The sequence below is a fragment of the Rhinatrema bivittatum genome, chromosome 1 (genome assembly GCF_901001135.1).
Source record: "Rhinatrema bivittatum chromosome 1, aRhiBiv1.1, whole genome shotgun sequence".
In the NCBI taxonomy this organism is placed as follows: Eukaryota; Metazoa; Chordata; class Amphibia; order Gymnophiona; family Rhinatrematidae; genus Rhinatrema; species Rhinatrema bivittatum.
Genome location: NC_042615.1, coordinates 99138725 through 99160089, shown reverse-complemented (window position 1 = coordinate 99160089; position 21365 = coordinate 99138725). Strand labels below are relative to the sequence as shown.

Here is a 21365-nt window from a genome sequence, read left to right as displayed (position 1 = left end):
GGGGGCACCCAGCGGGCGGAACAGTGGAGAACGAGACAAGGAGGGAGCGGCGAATAAGAAGGGTAATAAGAGAAGGAGGAAGGTCAGAGACTCCTCCACTGACTCGTCGGAGGACGATTCCGATGGGAGCAGCGGGGAAAGAGTGCTATCAGCGGCGGGCGGGTCCGAGGGAGCAGGCGCAGCGGCTCCAATGGCACTGCCGCCCTTAGCGGCATTGTGGGAAAGCGTCCCAACGGCCCTGCGAAGCAAAATAAGGAGAAGAGAGTACATAGATATATTTTCAATATTGGAGGGTAGGAAGGGGGCAGTGGAGAGAAGGAAGAGGGGAAAGAAGGAGGAGAAAAAAGCGGGCGAAGCAAAAGTGGCAAAAACCATAGTTAATTGGGCCAGAGCATTTTTGAGGATGATTAGCGTCATGGGAAGGGCGGACCCGTCACAGTATGCGCCCATGCTTAGCTATGCGGACGCAATACTCGAAGGTTACAAGGAGTATCAAGGGTGGTGCTGGTTGAATTACGACGAGCAATTTAGGGATAAAATGGAGGGAAACAAAGGCTTGTCATGGGGAACGCAGGACGTCGGCCTATGGCTACGTCAGATGACCAGCAAAGTCTTTGACACCAGTGGGGCCCATGGGAGCGGAAAGGCGGCTAATGGGACACCAACACCGGGGAGTAATACTTGGGGGGAAAGCGGGTATAGCAAGGATAAAGTGTGTTGGAGATACAACAAGGCAGGTTGCACCTTCCACGAATGCAAATTTAGGCATATATGCTCCTTGTGCTCCGCACCGCACCCAGCCAGCAAGTGCATTAGGAAGGGGCAGGGGTCGGCTGGTACTCTAGGAGGGGGGGGAAAGCAATAGCGTCATCAGCAAGGCGCCGTCACCGATACGTCTGGTAAACATGTTGGAATGGCTGGCAGAGTACCCTAAAAGAGAAGATGCTGCCAGGCTTAGGGAGGGTTTCAGATACGGTTTTAGGATACCATTTCAAGGAAAAATTAGGAGCGCGAGCTTAGGTAATGCGGTCTCTGTAGTGAGACACGCGGCCATAGTACAACAGAAGGTCCTTAGAGAAATCGAATTGGGAAGAATGGCGGGTCCATTCGAGGACCCACCTTTCCAGGATATGATGGTTTCACCCTTGGCAGTAGTGCCCAAGAAAGAGCAGGGGGAGTTCAGGCTTATTCAGAACCTGTCATACCCCCCGGGCGAGTCTGTCAACGACCATTTGCCGGAGGAGGCTTGCAGGGTACAATACGCTTCCTTCGATGCAGCAATCGCGTTGGTAAGGCAATGCGGACAAGGGGCTCTAATGGCCAAGGCAGACATAAAGTCCGCATTCAGACTACTACCCGTGCATCCCGACAGCTTCCCGCTCCTAGGTTTTCAATTTGACGGTAGATACTACTTTGACAAGTGTATGCCCATGGGGTGTTCGATATCTTGTGCTTGTTTCGAGATGTTTAGCACATTCCTCCATTGGGCACTACAAAAAAGGACAGGGAACGGCAATGTGGTCCACTATCTGGACGATTTCTTGTTTGTCGGACCGGCCAATAGGGCCACCTGTGCACAGACATTAGCCGGATTTCAGGAAATGGCCCGAGAATTTGGCGTCCCTTTGGCGCTGGAAAAGACGGAAGGTCCAGCTACCACCTTATCTTTCTTAGGTATAGAGATAGATACGTTGACAATGACATCGAGACTGCCGTTAGGAAAAGTATGTAAGCTACGGGACTTGCTTAGAAAGACAATGACAGCTAGGAAGGTCACCTTAACAGCGTTGCAATCCTTGATAGGAAGCCTCAATTTCGCGACTCAGGTAATTCCCATGGGGAGGGCTTTCTTAAGACGATTGGCAATAGCGACAAAAGGGGTGAAGCGACCGCACCATCACATTAGGATATCTAGACCAGTGAGGGCTGAAATTGTAATGTGGTTACAGTTTTTGGATAAGTTCAATGGCGTAGCAATGTGGCAGGAGGAGGCAATGTCCAACAGAGACTTGGACATCTTCACCAACGCCTCGGGAGGATGGGGATTCGGGGCATATTGCCAGGGTTCATGGTGTGCGGCGCCATGGCCGCAGGCATGGAAGGACGACGGCTTGGTGAAGAACATTACCTTCCTCGAGCTTTTTCCAATTTTGGTAACAATCACAGTTTGGGCCCCTAGGTTGCATAACAAGCGGATAGTTTTTTGGTGTGACAATATGGCTGTAGTAACAGTGCTGAATAAACAGGCAGCCCACTGTCCGCGGGTGGCGGGGCTGTTGAGGGAAGTGGTTCTGCAGAGCCTCCGGTTGAACATGACCATAAGGGCCAAACATGTGCCGGGCACTCGGAATCAGGTGGCGGACGCATTATCACGGGCTAAGTGGGATCTCTTTCGCCAACAGGTGCCGGAGGCAGAGGCGGAGGGAGTCCCAATGCCGGAACACCTATGGCATATTGGAACAAGGTCGAGCAGGGATTGCTGAGGGCGTCCGTTGCCCCAGCAACATGGAAAGCCTACTGCCGTGGTTATGCTAAGGTGCAGGAGTTTATGGGGGGCCAGGGTATTGCCACCGGGGTGGTGGAGGCCAACCAGATAATCCGGTTCATATCATGGTCAAAAGAGACTGGAATGTCCAGAGGAGCAACGATCAACCACTTGGCCGGTTTCGCCTTCTTTACCAAGGCGCAAGGTTTGGGCGACCCTTTCAGCTTCTTCATAGTCAAGAAGATGTTAGCGGGGTGGGCGAAGGAGGTAGCTTGGGAAGGCGATAAAAGACGGCCCATCACGCATGAGTTATTGGTCAGATTGTGGTACGCGGTACAGCATGTCTGCACCGACCCATTTGAGGTGGGATTGTTCAGGGCGGCCTTCTGTATAGCGTTTTTTGCGGCATTAAGGGTTGGCGAGTTGGTAGCCCCATCCAAAAGGATAAGGGACGCAACGGGTTATTGTACGACAACGTACAGGTGCAGGATCGGCTCATGAGAATTCGGGTGCACAAATCAAAGACAGACCAAAAAGCAAAAGGGGTCGAAATCATATTGGCTGCAGGGGGGTCGCTGGTGACATGCCCGGTGCGGAACTTAGAGAGCTATCTGCGATTAAGACCAGTAGGCGGGGATCACTTGCTGGTTCATAGAGACGGCGTTCCGCTGACTCGGTACCAGTTTGCAGCGATGTTGCGCTTGGCTTTAGAAAATATAGGATTGGACCCGAAAGATTACGGAACACATTCCTTCCGGATTGGGGTAGCGACTAGCGCGGCGCAAGCGGGTATGCCAATTGACGTCATACGTAAGATCGGTCGTTGGTGATCAGCAGTGGCTAAGCGATACGTGAGGCCGGGGTTCGTGCAAACGGGTAACTAATGCATTTAATCTCACCCGCAGATCCACGGAGCCCGAGGAGGATAGCATGGTTAATAGGACATTCATTCATGAGATGGGCGGCCAAAAGGGCGCAGGAAAGACCTTACGGTATACACTTGGGGATGGCTCCGGAAGGAGTCACCCTGGAATGGATGGGAAGGTCAGGAATGAAATGGGAACACCTGCTGTCGGAGCTGAGGCACAAAATATCCACGTCTCGACAACCAGAGGCCATAGTCGTTCACCTCAGGGGCAACGACCTGGGGGCGCATTCGGCTAAACAACTGATAGAGATGATTAAGAGAGACTTAGGCAATCATGGGGTTGGCACCAGGAACAGTTATTATCTGGTCAGATATTATACCTAGGATCAAATGGCAGAGTAGCAAGCTGTGGGGCAGGGGCAGGAAGAAGATTAATAGGCAGGTTGGGGTATGGGCCCGACAGAGGGGCATTCACCAAATCAGGCATGAATGGGCAGACGAGCCTTGCGCCGGCCTGTATAGGCCGGACCAGGTTCATTTGTCCGATATTGGTTACGATCTATTTAATAACGCCATACAGGAAACTCTGGAGCGGGTGCTCTGCAAGGTTGGGCCGCAGCATTAAGGGGGGAGCCTGGGACAAGTGGGGCACTGTCCCAGTCTGGTGGCGGGGGTACCCGAGTCGGTAGGTAAGGGGGGACCCCGAGGACACGGTCAGGAGGGACCGGAAGTCCTCGGGAAAAGAAAGTGCATGTATTCAGCCATGGGCGGCCTGGAGGAATGGTCCCCTGGCTTGGTCACGGCGGGGGGCCGGTAAGATGGTGGCGGACTGGCTTAAACGGCGGACGCCGGTTTTGACGCCCGGAATGCACTAGGGTTGAGATCACCGACGGCTCGGGTACCGGTAATGTAATTATGTTGATTCATGTTAATTAATGTTAATAAATGCTGCGGCCTTTGTTTCACCAAAGATGGAGTGCGGTGTGATATGTGGGGCGTTGGGGGGGGGAGGAGGCACGGAGGGTGTGTGCGGGGGACGACCACGGAAGTGCAGACTGCCAATGTTAAACGGGGCCAACTCGCCTCGTGCGGGGAGGGCCCCCCCCTTAACATGGCGTCTGCCGAGGGGGGGGGACCCCCCACCACCCTACCTGAGATCCTGGGCGATCCCGCGGCGGCGCGCGATTCCCCCATGGGCGGAGAGCGGCGGACGTCATCGCGTTGAGGATGCGCCGGCGCCGCCGCGTGCGTCATCGACGCGATGACGTCGGCCCGGGGTCTCTCTAGAGACACCAGGGGGCCTTTAAAGGGGCGGCGAGCGCGGGCCTCGGCCTTTCCCTTGCCTGCGCTCGCCAGTTCCCCACCCACCCACCCACCCAGAGGAGTAAAAGGATGCCGCAAGGTGGCGGAGGCAGTCGGAGACAAGGGAAGAAGAGGCAATAATGGACGGACTTGTCGCAGCATGGCGGGGGTACCCGAGTCGGTAGGTAAGGGGGGACCCCGAGGACACGGTCAGGAGGGACCGGAAGTCCTCGGGAAAAGAAAGTGCATGTATTCAGGCGTGGGCGGCCTGGAGGAATGGTCCCCTGGCTTGGTCACGGCGGGGGGCCGGTAAGATGGTGGCGGTTTTGACGCCCGGAATGCACTAGGGTTGAGATCACAGACGGCTCGGGTACCGGTAATGTAATTATGTTGATTCATGTTAATTAATGTTAATAAATGCTGCGGCCTTTGTTTCACCAAAGATGGAGTGCGGTGTGATATGTGGGGCGTTGGGGGGGGAGGAGGCACGGAGGGTGTGTGCGGGGGACGACCACGGAAGTGCAGACTGCCAATGTTAACTACTCGACCTCAACTTTCCTAATGCCTCTGCATCATTTGACACATGGGATAACATGGTTAATGGAATAGCGAATGACCTAAGCCCAATACAAACAAAATCAATACAACCCGATCAACATTCCTTTAAACAAAAGAAACCTTGGTAAGATGAAGAACCAAGGCATGCAAAACAATTACTGAGAAAATCTGAGAAACTTTGGCAGAAAAACCACTCATCAGATTTGCTTGGAAAATACATATCACTGCTTTCTCAATATTGGACTTCTATCAACAAAGTGAAGAAAGAACACTATGCTAAACAGATTTCATGGATTGATTTTTAACTCTAAATTATACTTTGATGTTGTTAATCAACTAATCAAGGACCCTTCGTTCTCTAGAACAACAACTGCTTCTCTAATAATGCATGCAACGAATATGCCCCTCATTTCTCTGAAAAAATATCCAGACTAAAAAATCAATTTACAGCACTGACCAAGGAACAAGAAGATACGCATGAACCAGCTAAATGGACCACCTTTGACAGAATATATAAACTTCAAATCTGGCAGATAATTTCTAAGTTAAAACCCGTAAATCACCCTTTTGACCCCATCCCAGCTAGCTCCTTAAAACTAATTCACAGCACGATCACTCCAACAATCACATCCATGATCAATCAATCTCTAGTAGAAGATCTAGTCCCAGACATGGTGAAACAAGCAGTGATAAAACCTATCCTAAAAAATAAAACCAGCAGTATTGATAATTGGGAAAATTATCGATCTATATCCAACTTGCCCTTTTTATCCAAAATTCTGGAAAAAGCCGTACTATCACAACTAGAAGACCACCACATCTTACACCCAAACCAATTTGAATTCAGAAAAAATTGCTCTACCGAGACTTTACTCATATCCTTGACCCCATATGACAAGGATTTAACTATGACGAATTTTATTTCCTGGTGCTAACTTGACCTCTTGGCAGCCTTCAACATTGTCAACCATACCCTTGTATGCCACCAACTGATAAAAATTGGAATTGATGGCAATGTAATGAAGTGGTTCACCTCCTTATCAAAAGGACATTCTAAGTCAAACTAGGCAACCACATGTCTGACACCTTCCCGATCAACGCTGGTGTCCCCCAGGGTTCAGCACTATCCACAACTCTATTCAACATCTACATGCTTCACTCTGTAAATTACTATCCAATCTAGGAATCACTTTCTACTTAATTTCATTTCATTTATTAAAATGTACTAATCGCTTAACACAAAAGGTCGAAGCGATTTACAATAAAACATACATAAAGCAATTTAAATACTACATGTAAAAATAAAAAACAATACATAATACATTACAAAACAACATCACATCATTAAAATAAGAAAAATAAATAAAAAATAAAATAAAAGAAACACACAAAACATTCCAAACAATACTCTGTAAGGAACCAGATCAACCAATAAGATACCTTAACCATCGTCAGTTATTCAGAACCCACTGTAGGCATATTGGAAGAGGAAGCTTTTTAAGGAACACCTGAATTTTTTTATATTATCTTGTTCACGCACCTCAAAAGATAGGGGTAGATTTTCAGACGAGCGCGAACAGCCTACTTTTGTTTGCGCTCCAGGCGCAAACAAAAGTACGCTGGATTTTAGTAGATACGCGCGTAGTCGCGCGTATCGGCTAAAATCCTGGATCGGCGCGCGCAAGGCTATCGATTTCGTATAGCCTGCGCACGCCGAGCTGCGCTGCCTACCCCCGTTCCCTCCTAGGCCGCTCCGAAATCGGAGCGGCCTAGAAGGGAACTTTCCTTTGCCCTCCCCTCACCTTCCCCTCTCTTCCCCTACCTAACCCACCCGCCCGGCCCTGTCTAAACCCCCATCCTACCTTTGTCGGGGGATTTACGCCTCCCTCTGGGAGGCGTAAATCCCCGCGCGCCAGCGGGCCTCCTGCGCGCCGGGGCGGGACCTGGGGGCGGGTTCGGAGGGCGCGGCCACGCCCCCGGGCCGTAGCCATGCCCCCGTACCCGCCCCCAAAACGCTGCCGACACGCCCCCGCAACGCCGCACGCTCCGGCCCCGCCCCCGACACGCCTCCCGACACGCCCACTCCGAAAACCCCGGGACTTACGCGAGTCCCGGGGTTCTGCGCGCGCTGGTGAGCCTATGTAAAATAGGCTCACCGGTGCGCAGGGCCCTGCTCGCGTAAATCCGCCCGGTTTTGGGCAGATTTACGCGAGCAGGGCTCTGAAAATCCGCCCCATAAAGAATTCCAAGTCAGGGGGCCGCAACAGAAAAAGCTGTTTCACGTGTGGTAGTAAGATGAGCAAGGGGGATGGAGGGTATATCAAGTAATCCACGTTGAGATGACCTCAATTCACGAGTCGGCTGATATATTCTTAATAAAGCATTAGACCAGTGGTTCTCAACCGGTGTGTCACGGCACACTAGTGTGTCGCAAAGCACCGGCAGGTGTGTCACCCACCCGCTGCTCTCCCCCCCCCCCCCCCTTTCACCTCAGTGAGACGAACACTGCTGCCATTCCTGCCCGGGCTATCAGCACATTCAAGCCCCAAGGGGAACGGCAGCAGTGTTTTGTGGAAGCCGGCAACATGAACATGACCTTTCCTTCTTCCCCCCCCTGTGGCTCGGAAGAGGAAGTGATGTTTACCGGGCTCATGGGAAGAAGAAAAGGTCATGCTTGCTTCTGCTGCTGCAGAAGGAGCATGGCGCCGCTGCTCCCCCCCTCCCCGGCTCCGACCTCCTCTTCTCTCTCCAGCGCGACACCAGCAAGAAAATATAAAATTAACAATAATCAAACTGTAAAAAATAAGGCTGGGGTGGGGAGAAAAGCATAAAATTACATTCTCAGCTGATTGCTCTGTGCCCCGATCGATCGCAGCACAAGCAAGCAGTTGAGAGCTGCCTTCTTAGCACTGTGGGGCTAGGGAGGTCTCTCCTGCTGACTTCCAGCCTGTCAGGACACTGCTTTTAATAGCAGCATACCGGCTACCTTGTGCTGTAGCTGCCATGTGTGTTGTGGGTGGGGGTGAGTGAGACAGAGATTGAGTCAGCAAGTGTGTAAGCGTATGACAGAATGTGTGTGTAATTAAGAGAAATGTGTGAGAGCAAGAGACTGCTCAGGAATGTCACAGGTATGTGTGAGAGAAAGAGATTGGTCAAGGACGTGACTGGTGTGTGTGTGTGTATGTGTGTGTGTGTGTGTGTGAGAGAGAGAGAGAGAGAGAGAGATTGGTCAGGCAGGTGACTGGTATGTGTGAGAGAGAGAGAGATTGGTCAGGCAGGTGACTTGTGTGTGTGTGTGAGAGAGAAAGAGAGATTGGTCAGGCAGGTGACTGGTGTGTGTGTGTGTGTGTGGTGTCTGTGTGTGTGTGTGTGAGAGAGAGAAAGAGAGATTGGTCAGACAGGTGACTGGTGTGTATGTGTGAGAGAGAGAGATTGGTCAGGCAGGTGACTGGTGTGTGTGAGAGAAAGGGAGATTGGTCAGGCAGGTGACTGGTGTGTGTGTGTGTGTGTGTATGTGTGTGTGTGTGAGATAGACCAGTCATGGGCCCTAAGGAAGAAGAGCGTGAGGACAGAGCTTCAGCAGCCCTTGCTGCTTCTGGTATGTGCTATTGGCATACAAGGGAAAGGAGTAGGAGAGTTACTGGAGAGGGGAAGTAAAGGTGGCTTTTTAAGTTTAACTTTCTTGATTGACTGCCATTTTAATTATTAGGTATTATGTGATGTGTCTGCTGTTAGAAATATTTTATTGGTGTTTGGAGAATTTTTAATAATTTAGAAAATTTTTAATGATTGGATGTTCCATTTATTAGTTGCTTTGAAACATTTATTATATTCTAGTTTTAGAATTATTTTATATTTCTCGGAGAATGTATAAATAGAAATGTGGAGACAAAAACTGAACTGGAAACAGCAAGAAGTCAAACTCTGTATGCAGTAAAACAACGCAAAACAGAAACATTAGCTTTATGGTCAATTTATTCTATATTTGGTGAGGGTCTGTCTCTGTTCTGCGTGTGTGACCCAGCTAAGCGTGTTCTGCAAGCTTGTAGTTTCTTGGTAGGGCTCTATAGTAGCTTGGCTTGTTCTGTTTTCCTAATAGGAGGTATATTGGTGTTTAGGGCCTGGTGTAACATTTGCAGTGCTGCCTTTTCATAGGTAGGGTTGTTACTATTTGAGTTCCATAATGCAGGTGTAACTTTGTGCAGATAAGTTTGTGTAAATTATTTCAGATCCTGGAAATCTGATAGGTGCTATATTTTTGTTTTTCACAGAATGCAGAGTGGCTTTTTTGGGGTTTCCATTCCAGTTTCTGTTTCTATATTTGAAATTTGTGTTTTTTCTGTACTTGGTGAAGGTTGATTCTATGTGTGTGACCGAGGTGAAGTATTTTACTAGCAAGTAGGCATTTGTATCAATCTTATTTGTTGTGTTTTCTCAATAGAAAATGCATTGATGGTAAATTATTGTTTTTCATAAGGAGGGCTATTGCATCTGGTTGGAGAGCGTGTTTATGTTGCTTTTATTGAGATGTCACCAGAAATATCTTGTTTTGTATGGTAAATTGAACGGGGAATGCCCTAGTTCTGCTCTGCACCCATTGTTGGGGGTCGAGGGCGTTCCTGTGGAATGCAGAGTGCATGTTTACATTTAGCCCTGTGATGGTCACAGGTTCAGTGTGTCACACATGTGAGAACCATCTGTCAGGTGTGTCCCGACAGAAAAAAGATTGAGAACCATTGCATTAGACCATGGAGTCGAGTCAGGCCTAAGAAGTTTAAACACTATCATGGAAATTTTATGCTTAATGCGTTCAGAGATTGATAACCATTTCAAATGGGAAAGAATGGGTGAAATATGATCAAATCGTTTTGTGTTCGAAACTAATCTCGCAGCTGATGACATTCAGTTCTACATACCATGCACAATTTCTGTTGAAAATACAGTACAGACGCTGGCATCACACATGAATGCTATTCAACATGAACTATCCATTCTCAAACTATCTCTAAACAGTAAAAAACTGAAATCATTCTGTTAAGAAGAAACCCTCCTACAATGTCCCCAAAAACACTTGACCTAGGTAACTTCAATGTTACACCCTCAGACCAAGTGCGGGATTTAGGAATACAGATTGATGAGAACCTAGCAATGGAAAAACAAGTAAACAAATTAATCAAATCAGGCTATGCTAAACTGCGATTACTACACAGATTGAAACCATTGCTGACTCATGTAGACTTCCGTATGGTAATACAAACCCTCATTTTTTCAGACTTAGACTACTGCAACTCCCTTCTTCTCGGAGCACCTAAAAGCCTTATAAAAGAACTACAACTACTATAAAATGCTGCAGCTAGGCTCCTAACATGATCCAGGAAATTTGATCACATCTCGCAATCTCTGATAGCTCTGCACTGGCTACCGATACAATCCCGAATCCAATATAAAGTCTTAACATGAATTCATTCCTCCCTCCAGTCTGACAACACTGGCCTGGTAGGGATAGTGGTACTATTGTACAAACCACAGAGATCACTAAGATCTCAGCAAAAAGGATTACTAGCTGTGCCATCATTACAGAATAAATCTCGGACAAAAATAAGAAACCAAATGTTCTCCATTGCAGGACCTATACTTTGGAACTCTACCTGAGACTCTACGTCTGACTACTGAAACAAAGAAACTCAAACGTGACCTTAAAACGTGGTTATTTCAAAATGCATACAACCTAACTTAATTCTTTACTGAAATCAGTACTTACTCCCGCATGGTCAAATTCATTATGAACCGAACTAAAGAACTCATTACCATGTTACTTTCCATCCCAGTCCAAATAAATATATCTGAAACTTCTCCTCTCAACCCCTAACTTTACATCCCTCCAGTACCTCACACTAAAAGTTCTACCTCATTCCAGCTACCTTATCCCTGTATATCTCACCTCCTCTGCCCCCTTATTCAATGTATGTGTCTACTGCTAAAATGTATGATGTATGTGTCTGTCACTAAAATGTATGATACATGAACACATCAAGTGATTGTAATTGGCTACCTATAATATACATGTCATGATGTAAACCGTTGTGTATATAAAATGGTTAAATAAATACAAATAAATAAATAAATGAATTTGCAATGCTAAATACTAATCCACCACCTTGGAGTATCTATTACCTAGCTAGATTTAGCTCTATAATCAACTTGGGGCTTACGAGGCAATGCCAGGACAGGAATTCCTGCACTTGTTCAGGAGAGCATAAAGCTCTAATAGCTAAAGGAGAGAGATCTGTTCAGTGCCACTGGATTATATCACTCACGTGTCATGGCTAATTCATCTTGCTGTCTATGGAGAATACCATTTTTGGTAAGCAAACTTGCTATGTCTTGAGTTGGGTATATTTCTACTTATGTGGGAGTACATTTACTTGTATGTTTATTGGGGATAAGATATTATTTGGATGTGGGCGCTTTCTCTTTGCTTTCCCTATACTTATTTTCCTTATTTTTGGTGGGAGTGGTTAAAATAATTATTATTGTGCAAGATGCTTTTCTCTTTTTCACAGGGGTTTGCTGGGGGGCTGAGAATTGATTCCAGGTTTTTTTTTCTTAAAATTTTGGTGTGTTATTTTCGCCCCTCTTGCATACTCTCATCTTTACAGTAAGAGGTACTAACTGGGTCTGGCTTTAGCATGGGTTTGTGAATGAAACTAAATCCCCACTCCACTGGATGTAAACCATTATTTGCGCATTCCTAATAGACCATCATAATAGGCGTCATTGTGTGGCAATCCATGCCTGTCAATCACTCTGCCTTATATTTAATCATAGGTCAGTCCATATACTTTTTTTAAGGATTTTTTGGTGCTATAATTCTGCGTGTGAAAATTACTTAAAATGTCCTCTGTACCATTGACACCTTTAGCCAAACATATTATCTTCTTAGTATTTGATACTCTAGTACTTAGCTTTGGGTTGTAAGATCACAACTCCTGCCCTCAGTTCTCCAATCGGATCATCCAGTAATGTGAACAATACCACATTACTGCATTAAAGCCCAACGCTGTACAGGTTTCGGACGGTGTCGTCCTTCCTCAAGGGCAAAATTCGTTACTGCATTAACATGGCTCTCGGCGTTTTTTTCATGCTTCATGCTTCATGCTTCATGAAAAAAACGCCGAGAGCCATGTTAATGCAGTAACGAATTTTGCCCTTGAGGAAGGACGACACCGTCCGAAACCTGTACAGCGTTGGGCTTTAATGCAGTAATGTGGTATTGTTCACATTACTGGATGATCCGATTGGAGAACTGAGGGCAGGAGTTGTGATCTTACAACCCAAAGCTAAGTACTAGAGTATCAAATACTAAGAAGATAATATGTTTGGCTAAAGGTGTCAATGGTACAGAGGACATTTTAAGTAATTTTCACACGCAGAATTATAGCACCAAAAAATCCTTTAAAAAAGTATATGGACTGACCTATGATTAAATATAAGGCAGAGTGATTGACAGGCATGGATTGCCACACAATGACGCCTATTATGATGGTCTATTAGGAATGCGCAAATAATGGTTTACATCCAGTGGAGTGGGGATTTAGTTTCATTCACATAGGTATATTGGTTCCCTCCTCAAATTAAAAGTTAGAGGACGACATTAGGGGTCTATCGTTTAGCATGGGTTTGGCAGGGTTTTTCCCTTTTTCTGAACTTTTTTATCAGGCTGGTAATGTTAGACTAGATTCATATAACAGGCTTGTTATCTTAGGTTCTAGGATATAGGGGGAATGTGAATTTTTTGTTTCTGGTTTTTCTGTTTGGGGTTTTTTTTTTATGTAGTTCAAAGTGATTTCTTTTTCACATAGCAGATGGTTGAGTTTGTTCCTAGTGATGATGATACTGTTACAGTGTAAAAATGTCTCAACCTTTTGAAGTTTCTTGTTCATTAAGAGGTAAGTTTTAAGAGTTGCTCACATTACAAAGCCCATACATGTAAGTACCTGGGCCGAGTGCGAGTGACTCGAATTTTAAATTGGCCCAATTATGTGCATATATGCACGTGCACAGGAGAAAGGGGTGGAGTCAAGGCATGCCAAGGGCATTTCAGGTTGAGGTCAACATTTAATGCATAAATCTGTACTTTAAAACTAGCAGTCGCGGTGCATGGTAAGCTTTTAGCCACGTATATTTACTTTTTCTCTTGATGAGGTGTAAGCCTTCAGAAATCTCTTTTTAGCCCTAAAACGAGTGGGTGAGAGGTCTGGGTAAATGGGGGGAGGTGCCGGCTGAAGTTAACCAGAGGAATCTGGGTGACCTCGAGATAGACTGGGCAAATTGGTAGACTAATTGGTAAAACTGGGATTGTCCTTCATGCGTGTATGCTTTAAAATCCGCTTATGTGCTTGTGTTAAAACCACAAAGTGCTAAGGAATATACGCGACGAATGTTTGCTTATGCAACTGTTTACAATTAGGAGCAGATACATGCACTTTGTGTATTTTAAATTGTACGTGCACAATTGTGCAAATGATTTAAAGTTCCTGTGTATGTGTGTATATGGGCACCCATACACTCAATTTAAACTTACCGTCCCTATGTGAAGGGGCTTTATTCACCTGTTAAAAAAAAGTATGCTCCTCAGGAGAGGAGTCGTGGTATACTGTATTCAAGAAATACATTTTAAAATTGATAGAGAATTGATCTGAAATGCACATATTTTCCCTCTTCTTATTAAGAAGGGAGGAGTGGGAATACTATTTGGAAGAAATGTTCCTTTTGTAGTACCTAAAGTTAGAAGGAATCCGAGAGGATGTTTCATTTTTGTTACTGGTAAGGTAGTAGGTGTTGCCTTAACTGTTTCTGTTTACACTCAGAATGTCAAGCAAATTGACTTCATTTTTACATGTTTTTAAGATTTGATGTCCTCTTTCAAGAGGATAATATTTGTTGGGAGTGATTTTAATTTGGTCCTTTCTCTTGGGTTAGATAAAACTGGTTCAACTCCCAGCCAGTTATTTGAGTATTTGTTTACTGAAAATGGATTGGTGGATTCTTGGAGGTATCTCTACTCTAATAACACTTAATCTAGAATTTATTTCATTTTTATTGATATGAAAGATTTGGGATCACTTTGCTTTGTAGAAGTGGGCCTCATTGAGTGGCAAGATCATGCCCTGATTGTGTTGAAATGTAGTTTGGCATAAGGGACCAATCTTTAAGAGAGTGGAAGTTAGACAATTGCTTACTAAAGCATGAGAAAATTTGTTCATCTGTGGCTGATGCCATTGAGGAGGTTTTTTTTTTTAAGATAAATGATAATGGTGAAGTGTCTGGAACTACTCTGTGAGAGGCAGCTAAGGTAACTATTAGAGGGAAGTTAATAGTGTTGGATGCTGTACACAATCAATCTTTTAAAGAACAGGAAGAAACAGCTAGAACTGAGTGAATGTGTCACATAAAAGTGCTATTTTAAAGACTATTGTTAACCAGAAAGCAGCAAGATTCTTAGATGGATCAAACAATTGCTCTGCAATAAAAGGAATAAGGCTGATATTAGTGCAAAGTTGAAAGATTCTATCAATTATAACTTGATAAAAAATATTGGGACTCTTAATGAGATTTCTTGTATTGCCAGGAAAACATATGAGGTGTTTAGGAAATATTATAAGTTTTTGTATACTTCTGAGTTGGTAGCTAGTGGTGATGAAATCACTGCATTGCTAGGTAATCTTGTTCTGCCTGAATTATCGGGAGAGGTTGCTGAGGGTTTAGAGGTCTTAATTACTATACAGGAAGTTAAGAATATGATCAATGATATGAGTATGGGTATAAGCCCAGGAGAAGATGTTTTTTCTCTTATTTTAAAAGACGTTCTCGGATTCTTTTGCTCTCACACTAATAACTTGTTGTTGTCTATAGTAAGTTTGGACATCCTCAATGGATATCTTTTCAGGAATACTGTCAAATGGATACCTAGCCACATATAAGATCTCTGTCTTGCTCATATTTAGGGACAATTTGTTATTAACTAGCTACATTTGAAGGATGAGCACACAGCTGACAAGCTTATCGAGTGCATCTTTCAATGATTTCCTTAATTGGGATATAAAACTGGATGTCATCGGCAAAAATTTGATAATCAATGTTGAGTTCCAAAAGAACCTGACAGATTGGCATAATATAGACATTAAATAGTGATATCGATAATGCAGAACCTGGCAGGACTCCAGTTTTAATATCAAAAAGAGCAGATTTAGAATCATGAACCACCACTTTCTGTGACCTTCCATTCAAAAAAGATATAAACCATTGATGTACAGTGCTAGATATTAATAATGTTCCTGTTTTTCAATATTTACAGTTCAAGGGATGGTCCCTTAAGGATCCAGTTAAATCCATGTGTAGTAGAGGTTTACCTTTTTAAAAACTGATTCTAAATACTCCAGGGCAGAAAAATGTGGTTTCTGTTATTTGCAGGCTGTTAATGGAGGTGGACTTGATAATCTTAAATTGGTTTGAATAAAGGATCTAGAGCAAAATCAGGCCAATGCAATATTGGTGCTCGTTAAACAGGCACTCATGATTGAGCATCCACTTTTTTAATGCATCCGATCCACTTTTCCTGGGTGCCCGATTTAATATTTAAATCAGCTGCCATAGTAAAAAGAAGGTGCTAAGGAACATTTTGCATCCCTAGCAGCTCCTCAACATTGGGCTCCCATGGCTGTGAGTGGGTTAGGTAAACAAATGGATGCTCAGTTTTATGAGTCTCCGTTTTCCTAACCTATGCACAGTGATGGGTTAGGAAAATGGACGCTCATTAATTGAGCATCCCTTTTCCTAACCTGACTGCTGGCATACTTTTTTTTTTTTTTTTAGGGTTCTCTTTTTCAGAGTAACTACAGAAAAGCAGTATTTTCTGCTTTTCTGTAAAGATTTTGGGCTCCTCAAGAATTAACGCCCGCTCCAGGGCAGGCGTTAATTTTTTAGGGCAAAATGTGCGAGTTGGGCACATTTTTTTTTTTTTTTTTTTTTGCATCATGGAGAAATAGCTAATAGCCTTATCAACATGAATTTACATGTGATGAGCTCTATTAGCTACACGCTCAGTTGGACGTGCGTTTTGGACGCCCTAACCCCTGTTTTGCATCAGGGGTTTCGGTTGCGCATCTAATCGTATGTTGAGTCGTGCGCTGTGGCTAGTGCATGGTATTATTCTGATGTCAATATAACTTGGATAACTCTTCTGAACATGGTTGTTCTTAGGGGTAGTGGTTGGCCTCATTTTTGATGCTCAGTTTCTTGTATTTTGTTAATGTATTTTTTTGTTATGAATATTAATTTTGGATTTAGGAACAGCTTTAATTTGAATCTGTACAGGATGCTATGCAGTTATAGTTTTAGGGTTTTGTTTTAGTTTTGGGGTGTGGTTTATGAGTTGGCTTGTTATGATTTTACCTCTTCTCTATTCACTTTTGGTTTTTGTCTGTGATGATCTATGTATTCTCTTTCTTTTTCGATAAAACTGTTTAATACCTTAAAAAAGATGATCCAGTGTCACCTAGCACTATCCCAGAATCTGAAGGTTTATATTTGAATGGTTCTAGCATCTGCTCATGTGCCCTAGTTGTAAGTCATAAAATACTGAGAGAGAGTGAAAATATCTGCAGAGAAGACAGAAAGATGAAAAAACATTTTAGGTTTCCTTCGATCTCAAGTAGGTGACTGTAAATTGGTGCAGCAGAAGGGGTATACCCTGAGTACAAGTGGGGAAGCCCTGAACACTGTTCTTACAGGAGCAGGATTTCATCATCTGCCCCATGGCAGGTACCTTCAGCACCCAGAAAGCATTGCAAAATCCATTAGTGCCCACCCTGATTAGTGCCCACCCTGATGCAGGTGAAAAGACTACAAATAGTTCTGGCAGCCCACAACTATGCTCAGTAAAACTCATACTATAATATGCTATGCAGTACTTATTAACTTCTTGTAAAATGCCTTCAAATTTTAATTTCCTGACCATCTGATATACCTAGATGCTCATAGTGGCAGGGCCCATCCACCCTCTCTTTCAGGATGTATGGCAGAGGGTGTTTGAGACCCCACACATAATCATCATCATAATATTACATATATATTACTCCATATCATACTTACTATTGGTAAGAAAGCAGACACTAAGTACTGTGTCAGGGCAGCTGAAGGATTTGACAAGGACCAGTTGCCACATTACAGTGTGATGGTTAACTCCACTCTATAAGTTCTAAGAAGTTAAGGACCCATGCCTCAGTGGCGACAGGTAAGATTCTCCGAAATCATTATGAAAACACTATGCTTCAGTTCCTCATAGCCTCTTACCAGATCTATATAATGCAATTTCTACATAAATCTTGGCAGATGCCCAAGAATTCATTACATTTCCCCTGAAGAAAACTAAGCTAAATTCTATCTCTGTAAAGCAGGAATTCTCAAACCAGTCCTTGGGCATACCTAGCCAGTCAGGTTTTCAGGATATCCATAATGGATATGCATGAGATAGATTTGCATACAGTGGAGGTAGTGCATACTAATCTATCTTAGCTGAGTGCTGCTGCAGGTTGTAGGCTGGGGTGGAAATCCAGAGGGAGGGAGTCTGGAGCTGCATATATCTTATGCATTGATTTTGCAACACCATTTGGGGATCACAATCCAACATTTGGGAACTACTAATGTAGACTGAAGCACAAGAGATCAGAAGAAAGTATTTAACAGTAATAAGACTTCATAAATTTAATATTCATGTATAGAACCATTTTTTAAAAACTAAATATAGACTAAAAATTTATATAGATTATTAGGTTACTATAATATGTTGTTTCTTACATGTGTAGGGATACAATGTGAATAGTCTGACGATTGACCAGGTAACTCCTCTACATGAAGCCTGTCTGGGAGATCATGTAGGCTGTGCAAGAACCCTTCTTGAAGCAGGAGCAAATGTAAGTCCATTTTATTCTCCATTCCTTTCCTAATAATTCCTAACATTCTATTTGCTTTTTTGACTATTGCCACATACTAAGCTGAGGATTTCAAATTATTGTCCACAATGATGCCCAGATCTTTTTCATGAATGTTAACTTTTATTATGGAACCTATCATATAACTAAAGTGTGGTTTACTTTTCCCTATTTGTTTCACTTTACATTTGTCCACATTAAATTTCAATGCCATTTGGACAGGGCCGGTGCAAGGGTATTAGGCACCCTAGGCAAATCTTACAGTCTGGCGCCCCCTCCCCATACACAATTTTAAATTATGCATTTATAACATATTTTACATGAAAAATGACATTCTGAGGTAAAATTAATATACAAGTTGTTGTGATAATTTCATGCACAGTTGTGATGCCAACAAGAAAACTTTGCATCTTGGAATTCATATGGCATCATACCTATTATGATATATTTCAGCACGGTCCTCCCGTATCAACACAATACTATCTGCCAACACTCAAAGAATAACAACCCTACCTATGAAAAAGAACACCAAAAATATTACACCAGAATCTAAAATATCAATACACCTCCTATCAGGAAAACAGAACAGGCTAAGCAACTACAGATCCCTACAGAGAAACCACATGCTAAAAGAATGCTTCATCTCAGTCTTTGCATGCAGAACACAAACCCTCACCAAATATAGAATAAAGCCACATAAAGTATAAATAGAAATGTGCATACAAAAACTGAACTGTAAAACGCATCACGCCAGACTCTATACAGTGTAACAATGGAAAAACAAAAATTTCACCATTCCTCATGAAACAAATCAATAAAATAAAGATATATAAATCATTAATCATAATTATAAAATCATACAAATAAAATAATTTCAAAACAGCTGATGAATAGAATATCCAATAATTAAAGACTCATGCAAATTTTGAAAGCTTTACCAAACACCAATAAAATATTTCAAACAGCAGACACATCACATACTACCCAATAATTAAAATAATAGTCAATCAAGAAAAATGAACTTAAAAAGCCACCTTTACTTACCTTCTCCAGCAGTTCTCCTACTCCTTTCCCTTGCAGGCCATACCAGAAGCAGCAGTAGCTGCTGAAGCTGTCCTCACAGACCTCTTTCTTAGGGACCACAACCAGTCTCTTCTCTCTCTCACACACACACCAGTCACACCCTCAGGACCAGTTTCTGTCTCTCACACACCAATCTCTTCCCAACCAGTCTCTCTCTCACATACACACACACACACACACACACACACACACACACATACACCAGTCATCTCCCTGATCAGCCTTTCTCACACATACACATGTCACCTCTCTGGCCAGTCTCTCTCAATCACACATGCTCTCGCTCTCTCTTACTTACACACAGGCTTTCAATCACACACATGTTCTATCTCACTTACAAACAGGTTCAATCACACACATGCCCTCTCTCACAGCCATAAGCCAGCCAAAAACATGCTCCATCTCTCTCACGCACACACATTGACGCACAGAAGCACCCTCCCTGACTCACATATACACCACGCACATACAGAAGCACCCTCCCTGTCTCACATACATATTACACTCTCACAGAATCACCATTCCTTTCAGCATTTTTCACTTTTACTAAAAGTGAAAGTGATGCTAACAACCGTTAAATAAGAAAACCACATTCCTATCAAAAGGCGAAATGACACCCTTCCTTCAGGCTCTGTCCTCCCAAGGGACAGCCACCCACACAGTACAGCTTCTCTCCTACTGTTCGGCAGCGACCTTGAGAATTGGGCTACTAAATGGGGTGCCTCTCCGTTACCCCGTCTACCAGAAGACAGGTCAAGAAGGTGCCAGTGTCCTGTTTCCAGACAATCCAGAGGTAGAAACTCGCAACGCTTCAACCCCTACAGGTCTCGCTATCAAGCACCTCGTTCTCAGGCCAGGAATCAGCCCTTTCGGGCTAAGCATACCAAGAAGAGAACTGGTCCGGGTTCTGGCCCCGGCCGTAACCCACAATGACAATCAGCCGACCCATCCGAGGGTAGCAGCCATAGGGGGCAGGCTAACCCTCTTCTACCGCAGGTGGGTCGAGATCACTTCGGACCAGTGGGTCCTCGCCATCATCCGGGAAGGATGTTACCTGGACTTCTTTCGGCTTCCGCCGAACAGGTTTGTGGAATCTCCTTGTTTGCCACTCACTAGAAGTGACCTTACAGAGGCTCCTGGCCCTAAAAGCCATAATCCCAGTACCTGCGGAAGAGGTGACTTCTGGGCATTATTCCATTTATTTCATAGTACCCAAGAAAGAGGGCACCTTCAGGCCCATCCTGGACCTCAAGTCAGTCAATTGACACCTACGGGTCCCCAGCTTTCGCATGGAAACTCTACGGTCTGTCAAGAATTCAGTGCAGCCAGGGGAGTTTCTAACCTCCCTAGATCTGTCAGAAGCCTATCCCAATCCATCGGGATCACCAGCGCTATTTACGCTTCAAAGTCCTGAATCAGCACTTCCAATTCCAGGCCTTACCCTTTGGGTTAGCCACCGTGCCGCGGATCTTTACCAAGGTAACAGTTGTAGTGGCAGCGGCGCTCAGGAAGGAAGGAATCCTCATCCATCCCTACCTGGACAATTGGCTGATCAGGGCAAAGTCACTGGAAGAGAGTCACCGGGCAACCAACAGAGTTATAGCTCTTCTGGAAAGCCTAGGATGGGTAGTCAACATAAAGAAGAGTTCCCTACAGCCATCCCAGTTGCTGGAATATCTAGGGGTCCAATTCGACACCCAAGATGACAAGGTCAGCCTGACCGCCAAGAGACAGTCAAAACTCCGGAATCATCTGCAGGTCCTGCTGAGCGCCAGCCGGCCCACAGCTCGGAATTATCTACAAGTCCTTGGCCTCATGGCATCTACTCTGGAGGTGGTGCCATGGGCGCGGGCTCATATGAGACCATTGCAACGCGCCCTTCTATCTCGATGGAGTCCACGATCACAGGACTACACCATACACCTGCCTCTACCAGCCAGAGTGCGGAAGCAACTACGCTGGTGGTTACAGCCCGGCCACTTGAGCCGGGGGTTACGAATGTCCTCCCCAACCTGGATTCTGCTCACCACAGATGCCAGCCTGAACGGATGGGGAGCGCATTGCGAGGAGCTCACCG

General features: G+C 44.6%; 1 protein-coding gene across 6 annotated transcripts in view; it reads left to right on the top strand.

Moving 5' to 3' along the window:
• ASB5 (ankyrin repeat and SOCS box containing 5) overlaps positions 1-21365 on the top strand; it is a 216665-nt gene that overhangs the window by 124849 nt on the left and 70451 nt on the right. For all 6 annotated transcript variants that reach the window (XM_029579143.1, XM_029579056.1, XM_029578976.1 and 3 more), the window contains one exon: positions 18080-18187. In XM_029579143.1, coding sequence (XP_029435003.1) covers positions 18080-18187 — 108 coding nt within the window. The remainder of the gene's footprint in view (positions 1-18079; positions 18188-21365) is intronic.